This window comes from Poromitra crassiceps (assembly GCF_964638095.1).
Source record: "Poromitra crassiceps genome assembly, chromosome: 3".
Taxonomy (NCBI): Eukaryota; Metazoa; Chordata; class Actinopteri; order Beryciformes; family Melamphaidae; genus Poromitra; species Poromitra crassiceps.
Window position 1 is genome coordinate 66,764,872 of NC_139625.1, and position 18,490 is coordinate 66,783,361.

General features: G+C 41.9%; 1 protein-coding gene across 1 annotated transcript in view; it reads right to left on the bottom strand.

Annotated features, from left to right (window-relative positions):
• Positions 1–18,490, bottom strand: part of LOC310773229 (uncharacterized protein) — an 85,815-nt gene that overhangs the window by 37,817 nt on the left and 29,508 nt on the right. The window contains exons 79-90 of the mRNA XM_083633120.1: positions 17,030–17,136; positions 16,721–16,891; positions 16,098–16,303; positions 15,285–15,385; positions 15,052–15,170; positions 9,981–10,136; positions 9,226–9,440; positions 8,567–8,652; positions 8,327–8,454; positions 6,105–6,230; positions 5,343–5,533; positions 5,149–5,240 (exon numbers count right to left, since the gene is read on the bottom strand). Coding sequence (XP_083489246.1) covers positions 5,149–5,240; positions 5,343–5,533; positions 6,105–6,230; positions 8,327–8,454; positions 8,567–8,652; positions 9,226–9,440; positions 9,981–10,136; positions 15,052–15,170; positions 15,285–15,385; positions 16,098–16,303; positions 16,721–16,891; positions 17,030–17,136 — 1,698 coding nt within the window. The remainder of the gene's footprint in view (positions 1–5,148; positions 5,241–5,342; positions 5,534–6,104; positions 6,231–8,326; positions 8,455–8,566; positions 8,653–9,225; positions 9,441–9,980; positions 10,137–15,051; positions 15,171–15,284; positions 15,386–16,097; positions 16,304–16,720; positions 16,892–17,029; positions 17,137–18,490) is intronic.

Genomic DNA, 18,490 nt, shown 5'->3' on the forward strand with positions numbered 1-18,490 from the left:
TAAAAATATTGGAGCCACCGAACGTGTACAACCCATTCCACCGACCCACTAAGTGCCGACAGTGCTCTCCAAACTAGAAAAAGCCGAGCCAAAACTGCAGGGGAACGCGCGAGGAAACCATTATCATACTGTAAAATTTCGCGCATTATCGCGCTGGGAGCTGGCGGTGGGGGATTGCAAATTTGCATAATAGATTATGCGTGCAACACACTTTGAAACACGGCAGAAAGCCCACAATCGCACGCAGCTTCATTGCAGCTGAGCTCACTACCGAAACGACTCATGCAGACTCGCCCAAAGAGCAGCCGCCAGCAGCCAGGCAGCACAGACAGGCAGAGCCTCGCTTGTGACAAACGCTGCAAAGCCACTAGAGACACACCCACGGAGGGAGGAGTTTGAAGGAGAGGGGGGTTTCCTGCTGCTATGGAGTAAATTACTGTTCAAAACTATTGTTTAGATGTCTGACGTCTTACGCCAAAAATAAATGGTTAAAGTGACTGTTCTATCGAATTTCACAAAAAGCCATTTATCTCAGAATAAATTTTCAGACGCTGAAACCATGCTGTATTCTACTGCTAATGCCTACATAACTACTAACTCTACAAACTAACTCTTTTAGACAGAGAAAGCACACATTCTATTAGTTCTTTTGAGATCATTTGTGTTCACAAAATCTTAGCAGAAAAGAAGAGAAGAAAAGGGGCAGTGGTGGCCCAATGGTTAGAGAAGCGAGCTTGTGACCGGAAGGTCGTCGGTTCAATCCCCGGGACCGGCAGGATAAATCTGGGTGGGGAAAGTGAAAAGGCAGCACTTGCCCCTCCCTCATTACCACCACTGAGGTGCCCTTGAGCAAGGCCCTTAACCCCATCTGCTCCAGTGGAGCTGATCAGTGGCCAGCAGATCAGACTGTGGTTGTACTGGTCAGCTTCCAGGTATGAATGTGTGTGTGAATGTGAACAGGGCGCTCCTGAAAAAGAGAGCATTGCTCTCAGTGAGACTCCCCCTGTATAAATAAAGGTTAAAAAAAAATAAAAAAAAAAAAAATCCTCGGCTCTTGAAAGATGAGCCAGAATCCTCAAAAAAAAACCTTGGCAGAACCTACCTACAGTATTGAAAAAACGGCTGGCAGTGAATGTGTTAATAGCCTCTCGGGATGGAAAAAATAATTCCCAGAGATTTTCCTATATGATTATAAGAATGCGTTTTGTTAGACCTACATTGTAGGCTACGTCAGGCGTGCCCCGTGCGAGGAGAGAGAGAGAGAGAGAGAGAGAGAGAGAGAGAGAGAGAGAGAGAGAGAGAGAGGGATCAGGAGAGAGAGAGGGAGAAAGTTATCTATTTATGTAGGCTATGTAGCCTATGTAAACCTATGTATTTATTTAGCCTATTTAGGCTATCGGGAATTTGGAGATAGAAGATCAAAGACCCTTGCAACTTCAATCTGCTATTACTATCACAGATACTTCAGAGGATTAGCCTACACATAGGCTATATGAACACCTGTCCTGTCAGGAATAAAATATTAATAAATCATTTAATAATAGCCTACGGACATTTCGAGGAAGACATGCAATCAGTCTGATTGTCTGATTGAACCAGACAATCTTATCACAAAGAAGGCTGGCTCTGATTACCACGACTTGTTTTCATTTATTGAATGGAGACCAGAGGTAAGTTGATTGAGTTAAAACTGCTGATGTGATGATCCAAAAATCCCCCAAAGTTTATCCATGCAAGTCACAAGTCGCCAAAACAGGATCTGAATGAAGATCTTGGCCTCTATCTTCCGACAGGCGCTATCCCTAAATAGCGCTTTGCGCACTGTTTGCACGTGCCTTAAGGCACGGACGATAGCATTCCGCCTTGCGCTGTCCGCCAGGTGTTCTGCCGAGTTTTGCTCCCCCGCCGAGCAGCAAACAAAAACATTCCCACCTCACGGGAGCTACTTATACTGATTTATACAGAAATGTAACTGATTCAAAGTGATATAATTGTCTGGTAGACGTGACCTCCCTGATTTCTAAGTTAAAACAGCCCCGAAATATGTTGAGGATGCAATTCTCGGCGGGCATGCGGAAACGTTCACAGCACCTGTCGCAAGCGCAAATTAGAGCCGAGCCAATTCTGCCAAAAATCATCTGCGCCCCAAAATGCCTGCGCAAACGGGATTTTGGCGGTCTTAACTACCAGAATTATTCACAGGCATGGCCAGGCAAGGCTGGGCATTACATCAATCAAAACCAATCAGACGGAGTCTCGCAATGGTTGTTTGCGCGAGGTTGCCTCGCCGAGGCATGCAATATGCTGTAATTCTCTCCATGCGTAATAGAGTGTACTCACTCGTGCGAGGACAGAGGGAGCTTATTGACAGATCGTCTGTGGTGCCAATGACCCTTCGGGTTATGAAGGTAAATAGCCTATGTCCATTGTCCCACAAGTTTTCTCAATTAATTTCCCTCTTTGCGATGTGATAAAAGTTTCTCAGTGAGTTATAGTTGATTGTCTCACTGAATTATCTGCTAATACCCAATTTTAGCAGCATAATTTGATTTCTTGGCGTGGCAAGGCTGTGCGTAATGACATATCCAAAAGGAATTCCACTTTCCACTCCACAAATACCTCTCTGCGCTGGGAGCGCAGCCGTAATCTCCGTGCAGAGCGCCCAGCGCAGAGAGGTATTTGCGTGTAAGAGGTCCTTTTCAAAGCTCTTAGCGCAAAGTAATTGCGCGCTGCTGACGATAGGGTAATGCCATCTATCCCACATTTTAGCGCTGAAACGCCTGCTTTGGCATGGGGCCGCCAATGCCCAGTACAATTATCACAGGCATACGCTTGTGTCCGCCCCCAATTTGCATTGTGCATGATGTTAAACGAGCGCAAACGCAAAATTAGCGCTTTTGGGAAGATAGAGGCCGTTGTGTTTTAAACGATAAAAATGCTCGTTCTTCAGGGCATTACGCACAGCGCAGCTGACTACAGCAGCTAGTGTATCAAAAAATGCGCACTGTTTCCTGCAGTTGTGGCGGATCGAGGTCGGATCACGTTCTCACCACAAACAAACTGCACCAGAGTTCCTTTAAAGCGGACCGAGACCACCCTTTCTTGGCGATCTCGGTCCACTTGTTTTGTCCCGCATCCAAGTGCGATTGCTGTGTTCACACTCCCCCAAACAAACCGCACCAAGGGGGAAAACGCTCTCTGTTTCGGTACAACTGCTCCAAACGAGATCCTACCCTTCTTCGGCTGTGTCATTTCGGGTTCAACTGCTCCACAGCACCAGATGTATCGGTTTGAATTGGTGCTCAGTGGTGCGAGGGTGTATTGCAGTTTACAATTTAGACCATTGGCTGCGCTTCCTTGAATATCGTGGATATAAGACTCGATCCAGTTGCTGTAGCCCTTTTTTTTATCCTGTACACATTAATCTTCCCATTTATCGATCAAACGAAATTGGTGTGACAGAACTCAAACTTTTGGTCTACTGCTCCCATGTTCAGACAGGGGTTTGGTTGAGAGTCTTGTTGCGTTCCCAACCAGCGGGTGACGTCATCCCAAGATGGCCGCACTGTGAATAAGGTTCATAAGGAGACACCGACTTAATCAATTGTCTAATTCAGCCTTAAGTTTGAGCACATAATACATCACACAGGTTATTCAAGCTATAATTTTGTCGTATCTTGATTATTGTCCAGTGGTGTGGTCTAGTGCTGCAATGAACAAGCTAAGGAGACTGCAGATGGTACAAAATAAAGCAGCTAGGATTGCACTTCATTGTGATAATAAAACAAATGTGTCAGCCATGCACAGCTCCTTGGCTTGGTCATTTGTAAAAAATAGACTACTCTACTCATTTCTTAAGTTTATGTGGAATATTCTTGACACTAAAGACCCCTTATCTCTGTATGAAAATGTATCTCTAAGTCATAACAGGCACACATACTCAACTAGACATGCTACTGCAGGAGGTTTTACACTTCCAGTAGTTAGAACAAATGCAATGAAAAGAACTGTCATGTTTAGAGGTATGCAGGAATGGAACACCCTTCCCACATATATTACACAAAAGAAAAGCAAAAAACATTTTAAATTCTTGGTAAAACAGCACTTACTACTGTGATAATGCTATGTATGTGTGTATGTATGTGTATGTATATATATATATATATATATATATATATATATATATATATATATATATATATATATATATATATATGTGTGTGTATGTGTATGTGTATGTGTATGTGTATGTGTGTATGCATGTATGTATGTGTATACATATGTATATAGAGCATATTGAAGCATGTACTGTACATAGCTAATATATATGGTGATGGTAATAGTTATATGTATAATTATATATATAAGATATGGTAATGGTATATATATAGGTATACATAATATGTGATGTAGTTGTATGTATATTCTACACATCTGTAATGGTATGTAGGTAATTCTGACTATGCAATATCCTGAAAGGTACAGTATGTATGTATGTATGTATGTATGTATGTATGTATGTATGTATGTATGTAATATCTGAAGTTGTACCGTTTGTACAGAATGTATTTTTATACAGAATGTAAATTTTGTATGTGATATCTTGAAACTATGCAAGTTGTTTGACCCCAGGAAGAATAGCTGCAGCTGTGCTGTAGCTAATGGGGATCTTAAATAAAGACAAAGACAAAGACACACAAGGGGCAACATACGGTTCTGAAAAAATAAGGTCAAAGCAGAAGTTCCTTAAACCTGCATTATTTTGAATGGCCTGCAGGGGGCGACTCCACTAGTCCGATTGTAAGTCCGATTGTAAGTCAATGGGAAAATAACTACTCTACTTCTCACTTGATTTATTATCTCAGTAAACACTTTCCTAATGAGTTCATGGTCTCAAACTCTAGTTTCAAGTCCTCTTCAAAACAGCATGATGTTCATTTAGCAGATTATGGTCCCATTTAGAGTAAAATAGACAATAAAGCAAACTATGGTTTGGGGGTGTAATTGACAGGTTGCCTGTCCAGTGATTGCACAGCTCGCTGATCGTGGACCAATAGCAGGTGGCACTGTGACTCTTTGGGAAACCCCTGGTCTCGCACTAGCTGCTTCTGTCGATAGCGACATCCATAATTTCATATGACATCTTACCAGCACTCAGGTAGGTCTTTATGGTGGCGTATATATCACCCTCTCCAAAGTCAGAGCTGTTGTATGTGTAGTTCCTTCCCATAACAGAGACCCTAATGAAAGTAAAACAAATACAAAATTGCATATCAAGTAGTCTAGCTGTGATATTGCCTGGTCATCATGTGGTGACCTGAAACTTTCAGAAAGAGACTTACAGTTTCTGGAAGGCAGCGCATGTGGCGTTCTGCACGTCGGTGGAGCTGACAAGGTTCTTGTTGAGGTATCTGAGGTAGCTGCTGAGCCGCAGGTCAAACCAGGCTTCAGCGTCAGACCTGCTGCTGCTGCTCAGGGCCAGGGGCCAGACACAGGGCAGGGTCACCATCTTCACTGCATTTGGCACGTCCTCCTGTTGACACACACATGCATTCAAAATAAAAGATGTGAGCTGTGAATTAGTCTATTGCCTATGTATGGTGACACTTCTAGAGATCACCAGGAGGCAGTTGTTATGACAACATTGGCAACTGCATCGCGTAGCCATAGCTAATCAAGTTTACCACAGCTTCTCAAACATCAAATGGAGGATTTTTCAAGGAATTTCCAGGCACAATTCCCTCAAATTCAAGGACCCAACACGGCATAGTTTGATCAAGGTTAATTACTGTTTCAACATTGACAGTTTTTATAATGAGAACTAGCAGGCTTTACAGAAGCTCACAGACAACAATTAAAAAAGAGAGAGGCTTGAATGTGTGCACACTTCTCAACTGTACTTTGTTACACCTCAAGTATAAAATATATATAACTAAGGACTTCAAATTCTATTCTTGCACAAAATACCTAAATCCATGCACTTTCAACAACCATGTCTCTTTGTCTATTTTCAAAAACTTTCAAGGCCTTTATTTTTTTCTCAAATTCACGTAGGATCCCGGGATAATGCGCTGATTATTGGAACATTCAGAAGCAGGACATACAGTTTCTAGGAAAGCGGGAGTGTTGTTGTAGTTGCTGAAGACGATGCAGATGTCAGAGTCGTTGACGACGACATCGGGTTGACTGAGGAACTGACTCAGCTCTGAGGTGCTGATGGTACTTAGGAGCTGAAGGGGAAAAAAGCTCACTGATCATTCACATCCAAAATCCAGAAGAATAGTCTGAATATTCAAATACTGCTACAGTAACAGTATTTGAATAAGAAGCTTTTCGGTGTGTTGTAAAAAGTTTGCTGTACATTTTACAGTAACTTACTGGCAGCTGGATACCAGTAAGAATACTGTAAAAGTGTTTACAGTATTCTTACTGTATCTTCCTTTACAGTATTTTTTGCTGTAGTTTCATTCACAGTATTCTGCATTTTCATTTATAGTATTTTTACTGTAATTTTACAGAAAACACTAACTACTAACTACTATTATTATTATTATAACTACTAACTACTACTAACTATTAATACTAAACATATTACAGTAAGATACGTTTCAAATTACAAGTGGATTTACAGTAGAGATTAATTACAGTAATTATACTGTATACACTTTACAGTATTTTACTGAACATATTACAGTAGTATACTGTCCAATCACACGTTGTTTTACAGTAGAGACAAATTACAGTAGTGACCAAATATTTCTCCATAATCCTTTACTATTTACAGTAATACACTGTATAAACATTTTGCAGTATATCACTGTACATATTAGAGTAATATACTGTTAAAATTACAAAAATATGTTACAGTGTAACAGTGTTACATTGTAGTAACAGTGTTACTACAGTATAACACACAAAAAGCTTTTTATTGTCCTGAGCTAATTTATGGTACAATCCAATTTCACAATAGTTCACAGGAGATGGTGGAAATTGTGCCGCTGTGTCGTTCGTTGGTTCGTCATTCTTAGAATTAGACTGACCACGTTTGGTCAGAACGTCCTGTCTATAAAAGGCAGCCAAACGTGGAATAGTCTCCCCGTCTCCATAAGGGACAGCCCCACCCTTGCTACTTTTAAAGGTAGACTTAAACAATGGCTGAAGTCCAACCAGTCATGTGTCCACAGGTAATATGTTTTCTTTTCTTTTTTGTGTGTATTGCTACTATGTATTTTTATTTTTTGTAAGTGTAATTGCTGCTATGTATTTTAGAGTGTATTGCTGCTACCTATGTTTTACGTATTTTTGAGTGTACTGCTGCCTGCTACTTATGTTTTACGTATTGCTGCTACTTATGTTTTACGTTTTATGTATTCTATGTTTTATGTCTTTCGGGGACAACGGATGGAAATTAGCCTCGTGCTAAATCCGGCAATTTTTACACTCTTATTATGTTCCAGGTGATTGTATCTGCTTCATGGTTTTTGTGTTCATTGATTTTGCACTGTCCCGTCCAAATAAACAAATAAATAAATTCAACCACTGACGACTGATGACCAATGAAAGAATGTCCATACAGTACATGACTATGGCTATCCTGACACAGCATCCGACATACAACAGTGCCAGATTTCTGGATTGTTAAAGCTGTTATTGGGTAAAAATAACACTGTTGATAATACTGCGCATAGTGTCTCCATAAGGAGGGATGAAGGAGGCAAGACAAACGACACAGTGATAACCGTGCAAGATTTTAACAAGGACACTATTGGCCATAGAGCTGAGTAGCTTTCATTTATGTTCACTTCTGAAATTATGAATGAGATCCGTAGGAAGATGTCTGCTTTTACTTTTCCTCAAATGGACGTCAGTGTTTCAGGAAGGCACTCGGATATTCCAACAGACAAAAGTTTCAAAGAGCCCAGGTCAGGTTGGTGGGAAGTTACAAGACCTGTGCCGAGAAACTTCATTAAATTGGTTCAGCTGCAGTGAGTGCTTAGTTCTCTTAGTGCTCAGGCCCGTGGCATTAACTTCCCTAGCAAGAAAACGTTTGAGAAACCGGTAAAAATATATATTCTTTATGAAGCGCTGATAATACTGTATATTAGATCTGTCACAGCTTGCATATAGGCCAGGGAGGAGGTTGAAGCTGCTACACTTACAGACTCCTCACATTTAACTGTTAACTCTGTCGACTCTACAAGGCACATTTCCCCTTAGGAGACAATTAAAATAGAAGTGAACTGAATTCCTGCACTTGGGCGGATCATTTCTGCTCTTCAGTCTAGGCGTGAAGGTGGGCTGTGATTATCATCACATACTGTATTACCTCTGAGCGGTTTGCCGCTGGCATCAGAGACATGAACATGGACAAGTCTGGAAAGCCAAAACTGAGGAAGGTGTTTCTCAGATAGATGTAGAAGCTTCCGCCGGTGTAGCACTTGAGGAGTGTTGGACCTGTGCAAAACACAAGAACATTACACTTTGTGTTGTAAGAAATATGATCAATTTACTACAGTTAGGCAACTACAAACTCTCCATGCATGGTAAGGCTATGTCTGATACAAACCTTGCTGCAAGAGAAGGGTATTTGTGTAGATCTCCCTTTGTGTGTTGTTGTTGAGTGTTGAGCGTAGTGAGTCCAATGTTGTAACCCTAAATTCAGATTAAAATTAGTTTTGTGCAGTTTAAAAACAGTATGTATAAAATACTGAAATCTAAAGCAGTGTTTCTCAAGGTGGGATCCGGGGACCAGAAGGGGTCCTCGACGGGGTTCCAGGGGGTCCCCAGTCAAATTCATAAAATGTTAAAACTTCACCATTTCATTTACAAGAGGTTAACACAATTAGAGAATGTAGAATAATGACTGTTTTGATCATAGTTTCACTGTTGTCTCTCTAACAATACAGATAGTCATTCATGGAATTCTGGACAAAATCATATCGACACGAGAAATCATCTTAGATTTGGGTCAGAAAAATAAAATCTCATCAAATGGGTGTCCGTGGTTCTAATGAGGACTAAAATTATGGTCCTTGATATGAAAAAGGTCAATAATCATGAATCTAAACAGTTATAGAACTTGCATTTCTGCAAAAAGTGATCACAACAGTTTGCTAATCAAGTTTCCTTGCTCCACATAGATAACCGTTCCTTTTTTACCATCAACTTTTCATCAACAATGACAATCCATAGCAATTTTGCAGTCTAACGGTAGAAAATTCTTACATTTCTTGGCTGCTATTGCAACTCCTGTCCTTTGTAAGGTTGAAAAATGGTGCCACCAGGTTGGGAGAGAGGTTGACCAGGAGGGGGCGCAGTCGAGCCTGAAGCCACAGCAGGAACTCTGTGTCACTGATAGCTGGAGAGTCCAGATTCCCTCTGTCAAACACCGCCTGGAGGAAGGCAGACTTCACCTCCTCTGTGTAGTTAGCTGGGTGGGTCTGGAGGAATTACACACATTATCAATAAAGCTTTGATATTTTAAAATTATGAATGCGCACGTTGAAAAGGCTAAAAAGTGGTCTTTAGCCAGTTGCATTGACATGTAGTTTATATGGCCTCTAGAGCTGGGCTTACTCAAATCTGTTTAAATTCACATATAATGTAATTAATGTGGCTTAAGTAAGCTACTATTACTCAACATAGTGTATGCTAAAGTGTTGGAGTGCCTGAGCAAATTATCTACTGGGGACACAGATGAATTTTTGATCTCTGAGTGTAGAAAATGTGTTTTATGCATGCATGCAACAAAAAATACGTACAAAAGAAAATACTGTTTTCATGTTAGCATTAAGAATAATTATTTCATGATTTTATTATTTTTTAAACGAGTAAATCGCGTAATGAGTTATATATAACTTTTTTGTGAGAAACAAGCCCAACACTGTTCCTGACTAAAGCCTCTTGTTGGCTTCATAAGGTGGGAATGCATCCAGTACTATGAATATCACCGGGCAGAAGAAAAGTGAGAGAGATTGTACCTCAATGGCGGGTGAGACTATGTCAAAGAACGATCCAAAGTCAGCAGGGCTGATGGCTGTCATGATCTTTGTCACGTCTTGCATCCCCTTCAGCTGTGAGGGGATTGTTGACAGCTGGGCCAGCTGGGTCTGAGTGAGGAGGTCTGCCACCTCCACCTAAGGGTTACAACAGCACATTTCAGTCAGGAATCACTGGAAGGAAGCATAGAAAAAGACTCCTGTGCTACACAGTGTGCTCATTCGACAAATACAGCCATTAGTGAAAGGGCTTGCTACTGGTGATTATCCATTCACACAACTACCACCATGTAAACAACATAGTAGACATGCATGACAAGTTGACAACTGGACATGTGGTTGAATTTCCCACAAGTTTTGTGTTTTATTTTGCATAATCCTCATATGCGAAGAAAAAGAAAAACCAATAAAAACTTGGTCACATTTTGTTTTTCATAACCTAACCTATCCCTGTAACAACATTGTTCTTATAGTTAGATTTAGTATTGCTATGCTCGATTTACAGAACCATACATGTCACATCCTTTATATCCATCCATCCATCATCCATCCATCCATCTCTCTACCATTGTCTACTGTGTGAAGCAATTTTCTTTTATCAATTCCCACCCAATTCACTCATTTTGTGTCTAAAACATTCATGAGGGTTTCCAACTTCCAATCCATTTGGTGATCCAGTGCTGGGGCCCTCCTTAATGTTTTGGTTGCACCTCTGTTACCTCCTGCCTTTTAAACACAAAATGGGTGAATTGGGTGGGAAGGGAAAAATGTTAACGTTCCCTGGTGTGTTAACTTCCTTTGACATTTAGTCACTACCTCTAATTGGAAGCTAGGTGTCACTAGCTACAAGCTTTGGCCAGTGCAGTTAGAGGTTCTCTCTCAGGTGGCATAATGTATTTTGGCCTCAGGCCTGAACAGTCAGCCTCATAATCAGACAATGATAAGCTAGTCCATCCGCAGAGCTCATCAAGGAAGGCCAGCAGCTTTGCACTTCCATATTTTCCTACCATTTCACACAAAGTCCGAGCTTTTCTTTTTCCAAGGCAAATCTGCAAAGCCTCTCCATTACCATTGAAAACTCCTGCCTAGGTGACCAAGAACCTTACGATTTCCATAACCAACTGTAATGTGAGGGCCACATTACACACACAACCCGATCTGGCAGGTTTTCACTCAGCAAAATCTGTCAAATCAAGACTTCCTCAATTGTGTCTCTATTCAGCTCTTACTCAAGCTTTTATCATCTGCAAGCTTACAATGTTAATCCTTACTTAACAATAGTTGTATGCCCTCTTTCGCCGGCCCTCTTCGCTGTTGCGCTCGAGCCTCTTGCCCTAAAAATACGTAGCCTACATAATTCAGAAAAGTCGATTCCCCCTCTCCTAGAATTAATCACCTCTTTCGGTGAGCTGTCCAGGTACACAATTAACTGGACAAAGAGTGACTTTATGCCTCTCTCCGATGTCTTCACTCCTGGTTTCCTGGATAATCTCTCATTCAAATTGGCAAAAGACCGTCTCACCTATCTTGGCTTGACCATATTCAGAGATCCTAAATTAATATTTAAGTTGAACTTTGCTGACTTTGTTTTAAGACTTAAACAGTGTATATAAAACTGGAAAATCCTGCCCCTCTCCATGATTGGCCATATAAACTCAGTTAAGAGTTAAGAGGTTTCTCTTCCTACTGTAGGTTCCTTTATCTTTGTTAAAATCTTTCCATCTTTCTCACATCAGCCTTTTTCAAAGAACTGGACTCCGTAATTCTGTCCTACATCTGGAATTATAAGAACCACAGAATTTCTAAAATTCGCTTGCAAAAACCCAAGTCTGAGGGAGGACTGGCCGTACCAGTAGGGCTCTGATGTATTGGCAGCAAGGGACTCCAGGTAACTTAACTTCCGGGGCCCCCCTGTGGCTGAAAATGGAAGCCAGCTCTATTGCAAAGTCCTCCCTGCCAGCCATGTTGTTTTCCAAGTTAGAGAGGTCCGGGTCTTTACAGAATTTAAGTTTCATTGTGAAAAACTCTGTCAGAATTTTAAATCAAGTCAGGAGTGTCTTGAGCCTACCAGACGTTTCTGTCCACATCCACATGCCAATTTGTTTCAATCACTCTTTTTTGACAGCCGGCATGCTCCACAGTCCACATCTACACCACCAGTCCATCCCGGTTCATTCTCTCCCCTGGGCCGCCCGGCTGTTCGGCTGCCTCAGCCTCTCGTCTTGCCCGCTCTGCTTCTAAAGCCTGTAGTTCTTCCTCAGTCTGGTTCAAATAGATAAGGTTCGGGGTCTTGGTTTGTCCAGTAGTAATCGTCATCATCCTCTCTCACGAAGTCCGCCATGATTAGTAGTTATCGTAGTTGTCCTTTGTTTTGGTTAGATTGGTTTCCATGGTGCTTGAGGCGCTGTGTGAGATCAGTGCGCAGGCGCCCGGCGGCCATGTTTGGAAAGTAGTGCCATCTCTCTATTTGCCTTCCAAAAACACCGATACGTGCATTTTGGATTGATATTTCATCGTGTGGTGAGTCCCCGAAGCACAACATGTATTTCAGCGCCGTGAGATGCGTGTTTTAGCAGATTTTTAACAGCGATACCATTGGCCTCCATTCTATGGCGATAACTAACTTCACGACTGTATCTCACTGTATACTGCTTGGACAATGCCGGTAAAGGCAGGGGGTATCTTGTCTATGTGGGGGGGATGCGGCAAATGAGCTAAACTTAAAAAAAAGTGGTGTATCCCTTTAAATAACGCGCTGGCTAGGATCGGCCAGAATATTGAGCACCGATGTGAGACTGGGAAGCATTCATATTTGTCCAGAGCTTCTAAGAGATGTGAGCTGTGACAAGCAATATGTTTTACCTCAGAGTTTTCCTGAGAAGCGTGTAAGTTTCCAGACTAACGCGTGTCTTAAAAGATCTCCCCATAACCTATCACTCACTCGTTAAGAATGACCAGTGACTGAGGTTGGGGGTGACGGATGGCTCGCCCAGCTGGTATCTTATGGACCCCTTGCGTGGGATCCCTTGTCCATTATCTCCTACAAGCACATAAACACTTTGTACGGCTGGTAGCGCCACGTTGTAATGTTAAATGTTCATGATGTATGTTTTTGTTTGTTCTTTTCCTATCTTATGTACTTTCTTTTCCTGTGTCTGAGCCTGTTTGTTTTGTTCGTATATTGTTCTAAAAACACACACACACACACACACACACACACACACACACACACACACACACGCATGCACACAAACAATAGTTTTATGATTGTATGACAAATAAAGTGAAACATGGTTCTGAAGAATGAAACTCAAAATGTCTTGCCTATTTTTCCTGAGCTATTACAAACTGTGGTCAAGATAAGAAGATGCCAGAATTTGTGTTGCAATGTTGATTCTTGTTCAGAGAGAATATCCTTATAATAAGAATGTGAAGTGGGTGTCTGACTGTCTGTGTGTGAGTGAGCAGAATTTTGTTCGGCCACAGCTATGCCATTTTACGTGCGATTGGGCTGAATCTTTCAGGAAGTGTAAAGAGCGACCTAACGGAGCCGGATTCTTTTAATTGGGTAATTAGGGCCGATTGCCGATTAATTGCCGAATGCGCAACTTGGCCATGCTGCGCAATGGCTGCTGCTGTCAACAGTGATGTCACTCAAGGAATTGTGATGTCATCAGTGAGTGAAGTCATCAGAAATTATGTCATCGGTGAGGTGATGATGTCATCAGTGATGTCACTCAAGCAAGTTCGCTGCTGAGTTTCGCCTGTCTGATTTTAGTGGCAGATCTCTGCTTTGTTCAGATCAACAGTGGTCAACCCAGACATACCTGAGGCCTTTCGACTGAGGGCCTGGTATGACCAGGAGGGCTACGCTTAATAAGAATGCGAAGTACAGTCTTTGACACAGGGGATAATTGTAGCAAAAAAACTAATTTTGAAGGAATGGAAGTCCTCCTCTTCACCTTCTTTCCAACTGTGGTTGATGGACATGCCCTCTGTTATACGGATGGAGAGACTTAAGCTTAATTTATACTTATTAGAAAGTGTCGCTCAGCACATGGTCGCAGACGAAAAAGAAAGTGTCGCTCATGGTGTTGCATTTATACTTCAGTGAACGTTCGCCTCGGTTCAACGGTCACGTGACACTCGAACGCTATTAAATGCTGACAGCCAAGAGAAGAGGGAGAATGGAATGCACAGTGAAACCACGTCGGAGGCAAGATGTAACGTACTTGACTGCAGCCGCATATAAACGACACACAACTCACCTCCTCTCGCTCTGGGAAATGCACAATGTTCTTTGTGATTTTCACGAAGTCATACATCAAGGACAGGTTGATAAAAATAGCGGAGACACGTTCATTCATTTCAATCGAGTGAAGACCAAAACAAGGAAGTCAAACGCATGCTGTCTATAGCCAATCAGACTTGCGCGATACTATGACGTAGTCAGCGACACTAGACATTTCACCAGGTAGCAGACACTGCTCGCCGACACTTGAAAGTGTTGACTCAAGTCCTCATTTCTGTCGGCGACCGTTTCAAAAGTGTCGGCAGACAAAGCATAAATTGGGCTTTAGGTTCCTGAGGACCAATTCACTTGGGGTGTTTTTAACCATTTGGGACCCGTTTCTAGCCTATCTCGACAAGGTTAGGGGTGACGGGTGACTCGCCTGGCTGGTCCCATGGACCCCTTGTGTGGGACCCCAGACACAATATCTCTCACAAGCACATAAGCATCTTATGCGGCTGTGGCTGGTAATCATGTCCTAAATGTTGATAATGAATTAATGTTGATCATGATAATACATGTATGTTTTCTTTCTTTTCCTGTGTCTGAGCATGTTCATTTGTCTTGTCTGTGCATTGTTCGGAAAATTTTAAATAAAAAATATATAAAAAATAAGAATGCAAAGTGTGTCTGTCTGTGTGTGTGTCTGTGCGTGTGTGCGTGTGAACAGAATTGTGTTCGGCCACAGCTGTGCCATTTTATGACTGGTCCACTAGTAGTACATGAGGCAAATGACTGGATATCACCAAATTCATGACTCACTCCGTTGAAGTTGTTCTTCAGGGTCACAAAGTCTATGAAGGAGGCACGGATACGGAATTGGCCAAAGTTCTTTGCGAGCCAGTCTCTGTCGTCATTCACCGACTCAACACAGGAGGCACCTGAGAATCAAAAACGCATTGAATCCAACATACACTGTACCAATATGGATCTATGCACACTCACATTCACAGACACGGTTACATACATAAGATATATGCCATCATCCAAGTTACCTGTGGAAGTCTGATCCCCCAAATAATTTCTGGTGAATGCAAAAACCTCTTGGGTCTGCCTCTCGGAGAGGTCAGTGAAAACGTTGTTGCACCCCTTGACGCTGTCCGGGAAACAAAAACAAGCTCCATTCACATTATTCTTATTCTGATCAGTATGAGGAAACAACAGAGGTGCCACTCACGTGTTGACAGGATGCACATCTGATATTTAAAACAGAGGTGCCACTCACATGTGTAGATATAGGAGGCACAGCTGATATTTAAAACAGAGGTGCCACTCACATCTGTTAATATGGGTGTGGCACAGCTGATATTTAAAACAGAGGTGCCACTCACATCTGTTAATATGGGTGTGGCACAGCTGATATTTAAAACAGAGGTGCCACTCACATGTGTTGATATAGGAGGCACAGCTGATATTAAAACACAGGTGCCACTCACATGTGTTGATATACAGTAGGAGGCACAGCTGATATTAAAACAGAGGTGCCACTCACATGTGTTGATATAGGAGGCACAGCTGATATTAAAACAGAGGTGCCACTCACATGTGTTGATATAGGAGGCACACCTGATATTAAAACAGAGGTGCCACTCACATGTGTTAATATGGATGAGGCACACCTGATATTTAAAACAGAGGTGCCACTCACATGTGTTAATATGGATGAGGCACACCTGATATTTAAAACAGAGGTGCCACTCACATCTGTTAATATGGATGAGGCACAGCTGATATTAAAACACAGGTGCCACTCACATCTGTTAATATGGGTGAGGCACAGCTGATATTAAAACAGAGTTGCCACTCACATCTGTTGATATGAGGCACAGCTGATATTTAGTGGGATCGTGTCAAATGTTCCTGGCTGAATGCTGGGGAGGAACAGAGGCAGGTAGACCTGGAACCACAGCCTGAAGCCCTCAGCATCCAGGGTGGATAGTTGTGGGGCGAGCGCCGTGAGTGTCAGATTAAAGATGGTGTCTCGCATGCCTGGGGCAATGCTTGTCAAGTTTTGCTGTAAAAGAAAAGCATATCATGGTTCTTATAAAGCAAAAGGAATGCACACTGTATAGCTTTAAAGTTTGGTGGACAGATTTTGGCGAAGAACACAACAGTATAATGCTATACCTATGTCCACTCCCCTTCTAGTCTTGCTCAAGAGAAGAAAAACAGTATGTAATATGATTAGGGCTGCAACTAATTTTCATTATCAAATAATCTGTAGATTATTTTCACTAAATCTGCTATTCACATAAAATATTCAGATTTAAGAAGCTGGAACAAGAGAATTTTAGTATATATATTTTTCTTAATTAGTCTAAATGATGAATCCAATTATAACAAATATTTGGCGATTAATTTTCTGTCGATCGACTAATCGATCAATCTTTGCAGCTCTAAATATGACTAATGTGTTTAAAAAAAGACCCACCTCTGCAGCTCCACTTGTGAATTTGTCAAAGAAAGAGCCAAGCTCTTCAACATCTGAGGTCTCAGTGAGTTGTGTGAACACGAGCCTCACTAAAGTTTCATTTGACAAGCTGTTTGATTCCAGAAGCAACTCAGCTTTCTGCTCTGCTGAAAGAGAGTCTATTACTGTCACCTAAGAGAGGGATTTAGAACAGATTTGAACATTTTCATTCATCTAAAATCTTTCACATATTAATTTCTTTTGGATACCATCACCAAAATAAAAGTATCACCACCACAACTACTAGATAAGATTGAACAAAAGCTTTACCCCACTGATGTTAAAAGATGTTAGATCCGTGTATGTCGTGTGCACAGAGAATGCACCCAAGTTGGCTGCAATCCACTCGGCATCAGTGTCAATCCTGCCCCTGCAGGCTGAGAGAAGAAGATTAACAAGACTTACTTCCAAATGAAAGGGGAAAATTGTTGATGAAAACAATGAAATTATATTGTTTTCATATCACACTGACGGAAAGACACACACATTAAAAGTGTAATACCAATACAATTAAGTATTCATATGTGTTAATGTCTGGCACAGCTTAGTTGATATTTGTGAGCATGGAAAACTTTCTGCCACACATGGAACTATTCAATCCTGTGATGTAATGAAGATGTACAACAGCTCCTCCAAAGACAGTGAATGGGAGACTGCTTTTGTGGACCCACAGAATGCTAGTTTGTGTTATTACGCCCACATAAGCTTTACTGTATCAATGGTAATTATTTACTTTACAATGGCCTTATTCCAGTGTATTATTCTTTGTACATATTGGTATCACTGGATAGGTCCTTGATGAAAATCTCACTACTGTAATGTATAGCATCATGTACTATAATACTGTAATGTACTGTAATGTGTAACATGTACAGTAATGTATAACATGTGTTGTCTAACAATTGCTGCATAATCCAGGTGGATGCTCTTAGAGTCACCGGGCCCTATTGTCGTACAGGCGCTTATGCACCGTTTTTGCGCGCCTCTTATATGCTAGCTTCCCTGCGTCTTATGCATAGGCGCCGGAAGCGGGGGGGGCAAGGGGACATTTTGCCCCCCTAAATATGAGAGAGATTGGGGGGAAAAGAGAAGAATCCGCAGCCAGCGCTCCGAGAGCGAGCGAGCAACCCAATCCCCCCGCCCCCACCCGCGCCGACTCGCTGCTCGGCTTTCTTCGGCAGCCTACTACTAATACTTCTTCAAGTTACAGAGAGCCCACTTTACACTGTTTACACAGCCTCTGATGCTTGTTAAAGCCGTGATCGTTGTGGGATTATTACACCTGAGAGACAGACAGACCCGGAGAGAACTAAATTTACTACTACTGCCGTGGAGCTGTCTCTCCCTCCCTGCTCTCTCACCGACACCTCCATGGCAATAGTAGAGAAAGCAGCAGAGGCGAGCCGGTTAGCAGCAGAGACGGAGACAGTCATCTCATCTCCACCGGTCACCCGGGGGTTTTAATGCAGTGTTGCTCTGATAACTGAGAGCTAAACCAAATGGGTGTTTTGTGTGTCTGGGATACACTTCCTCAGTACTTATTTAAGTTCAGTTTTATTTATTCGAAAATTGTGTCCATTTTAAAGTCAAATGCTTCAATCTGGTGCACTTTGAGAGCAAAATTAAGAGGCTAGATCTATAAAGAACTACAGACATCATGTTAGATTAATATCCTCTTTACTGTAACCTGACGCTGCCAGATGGACGGTATAGCTCCACATAGTTTCACTA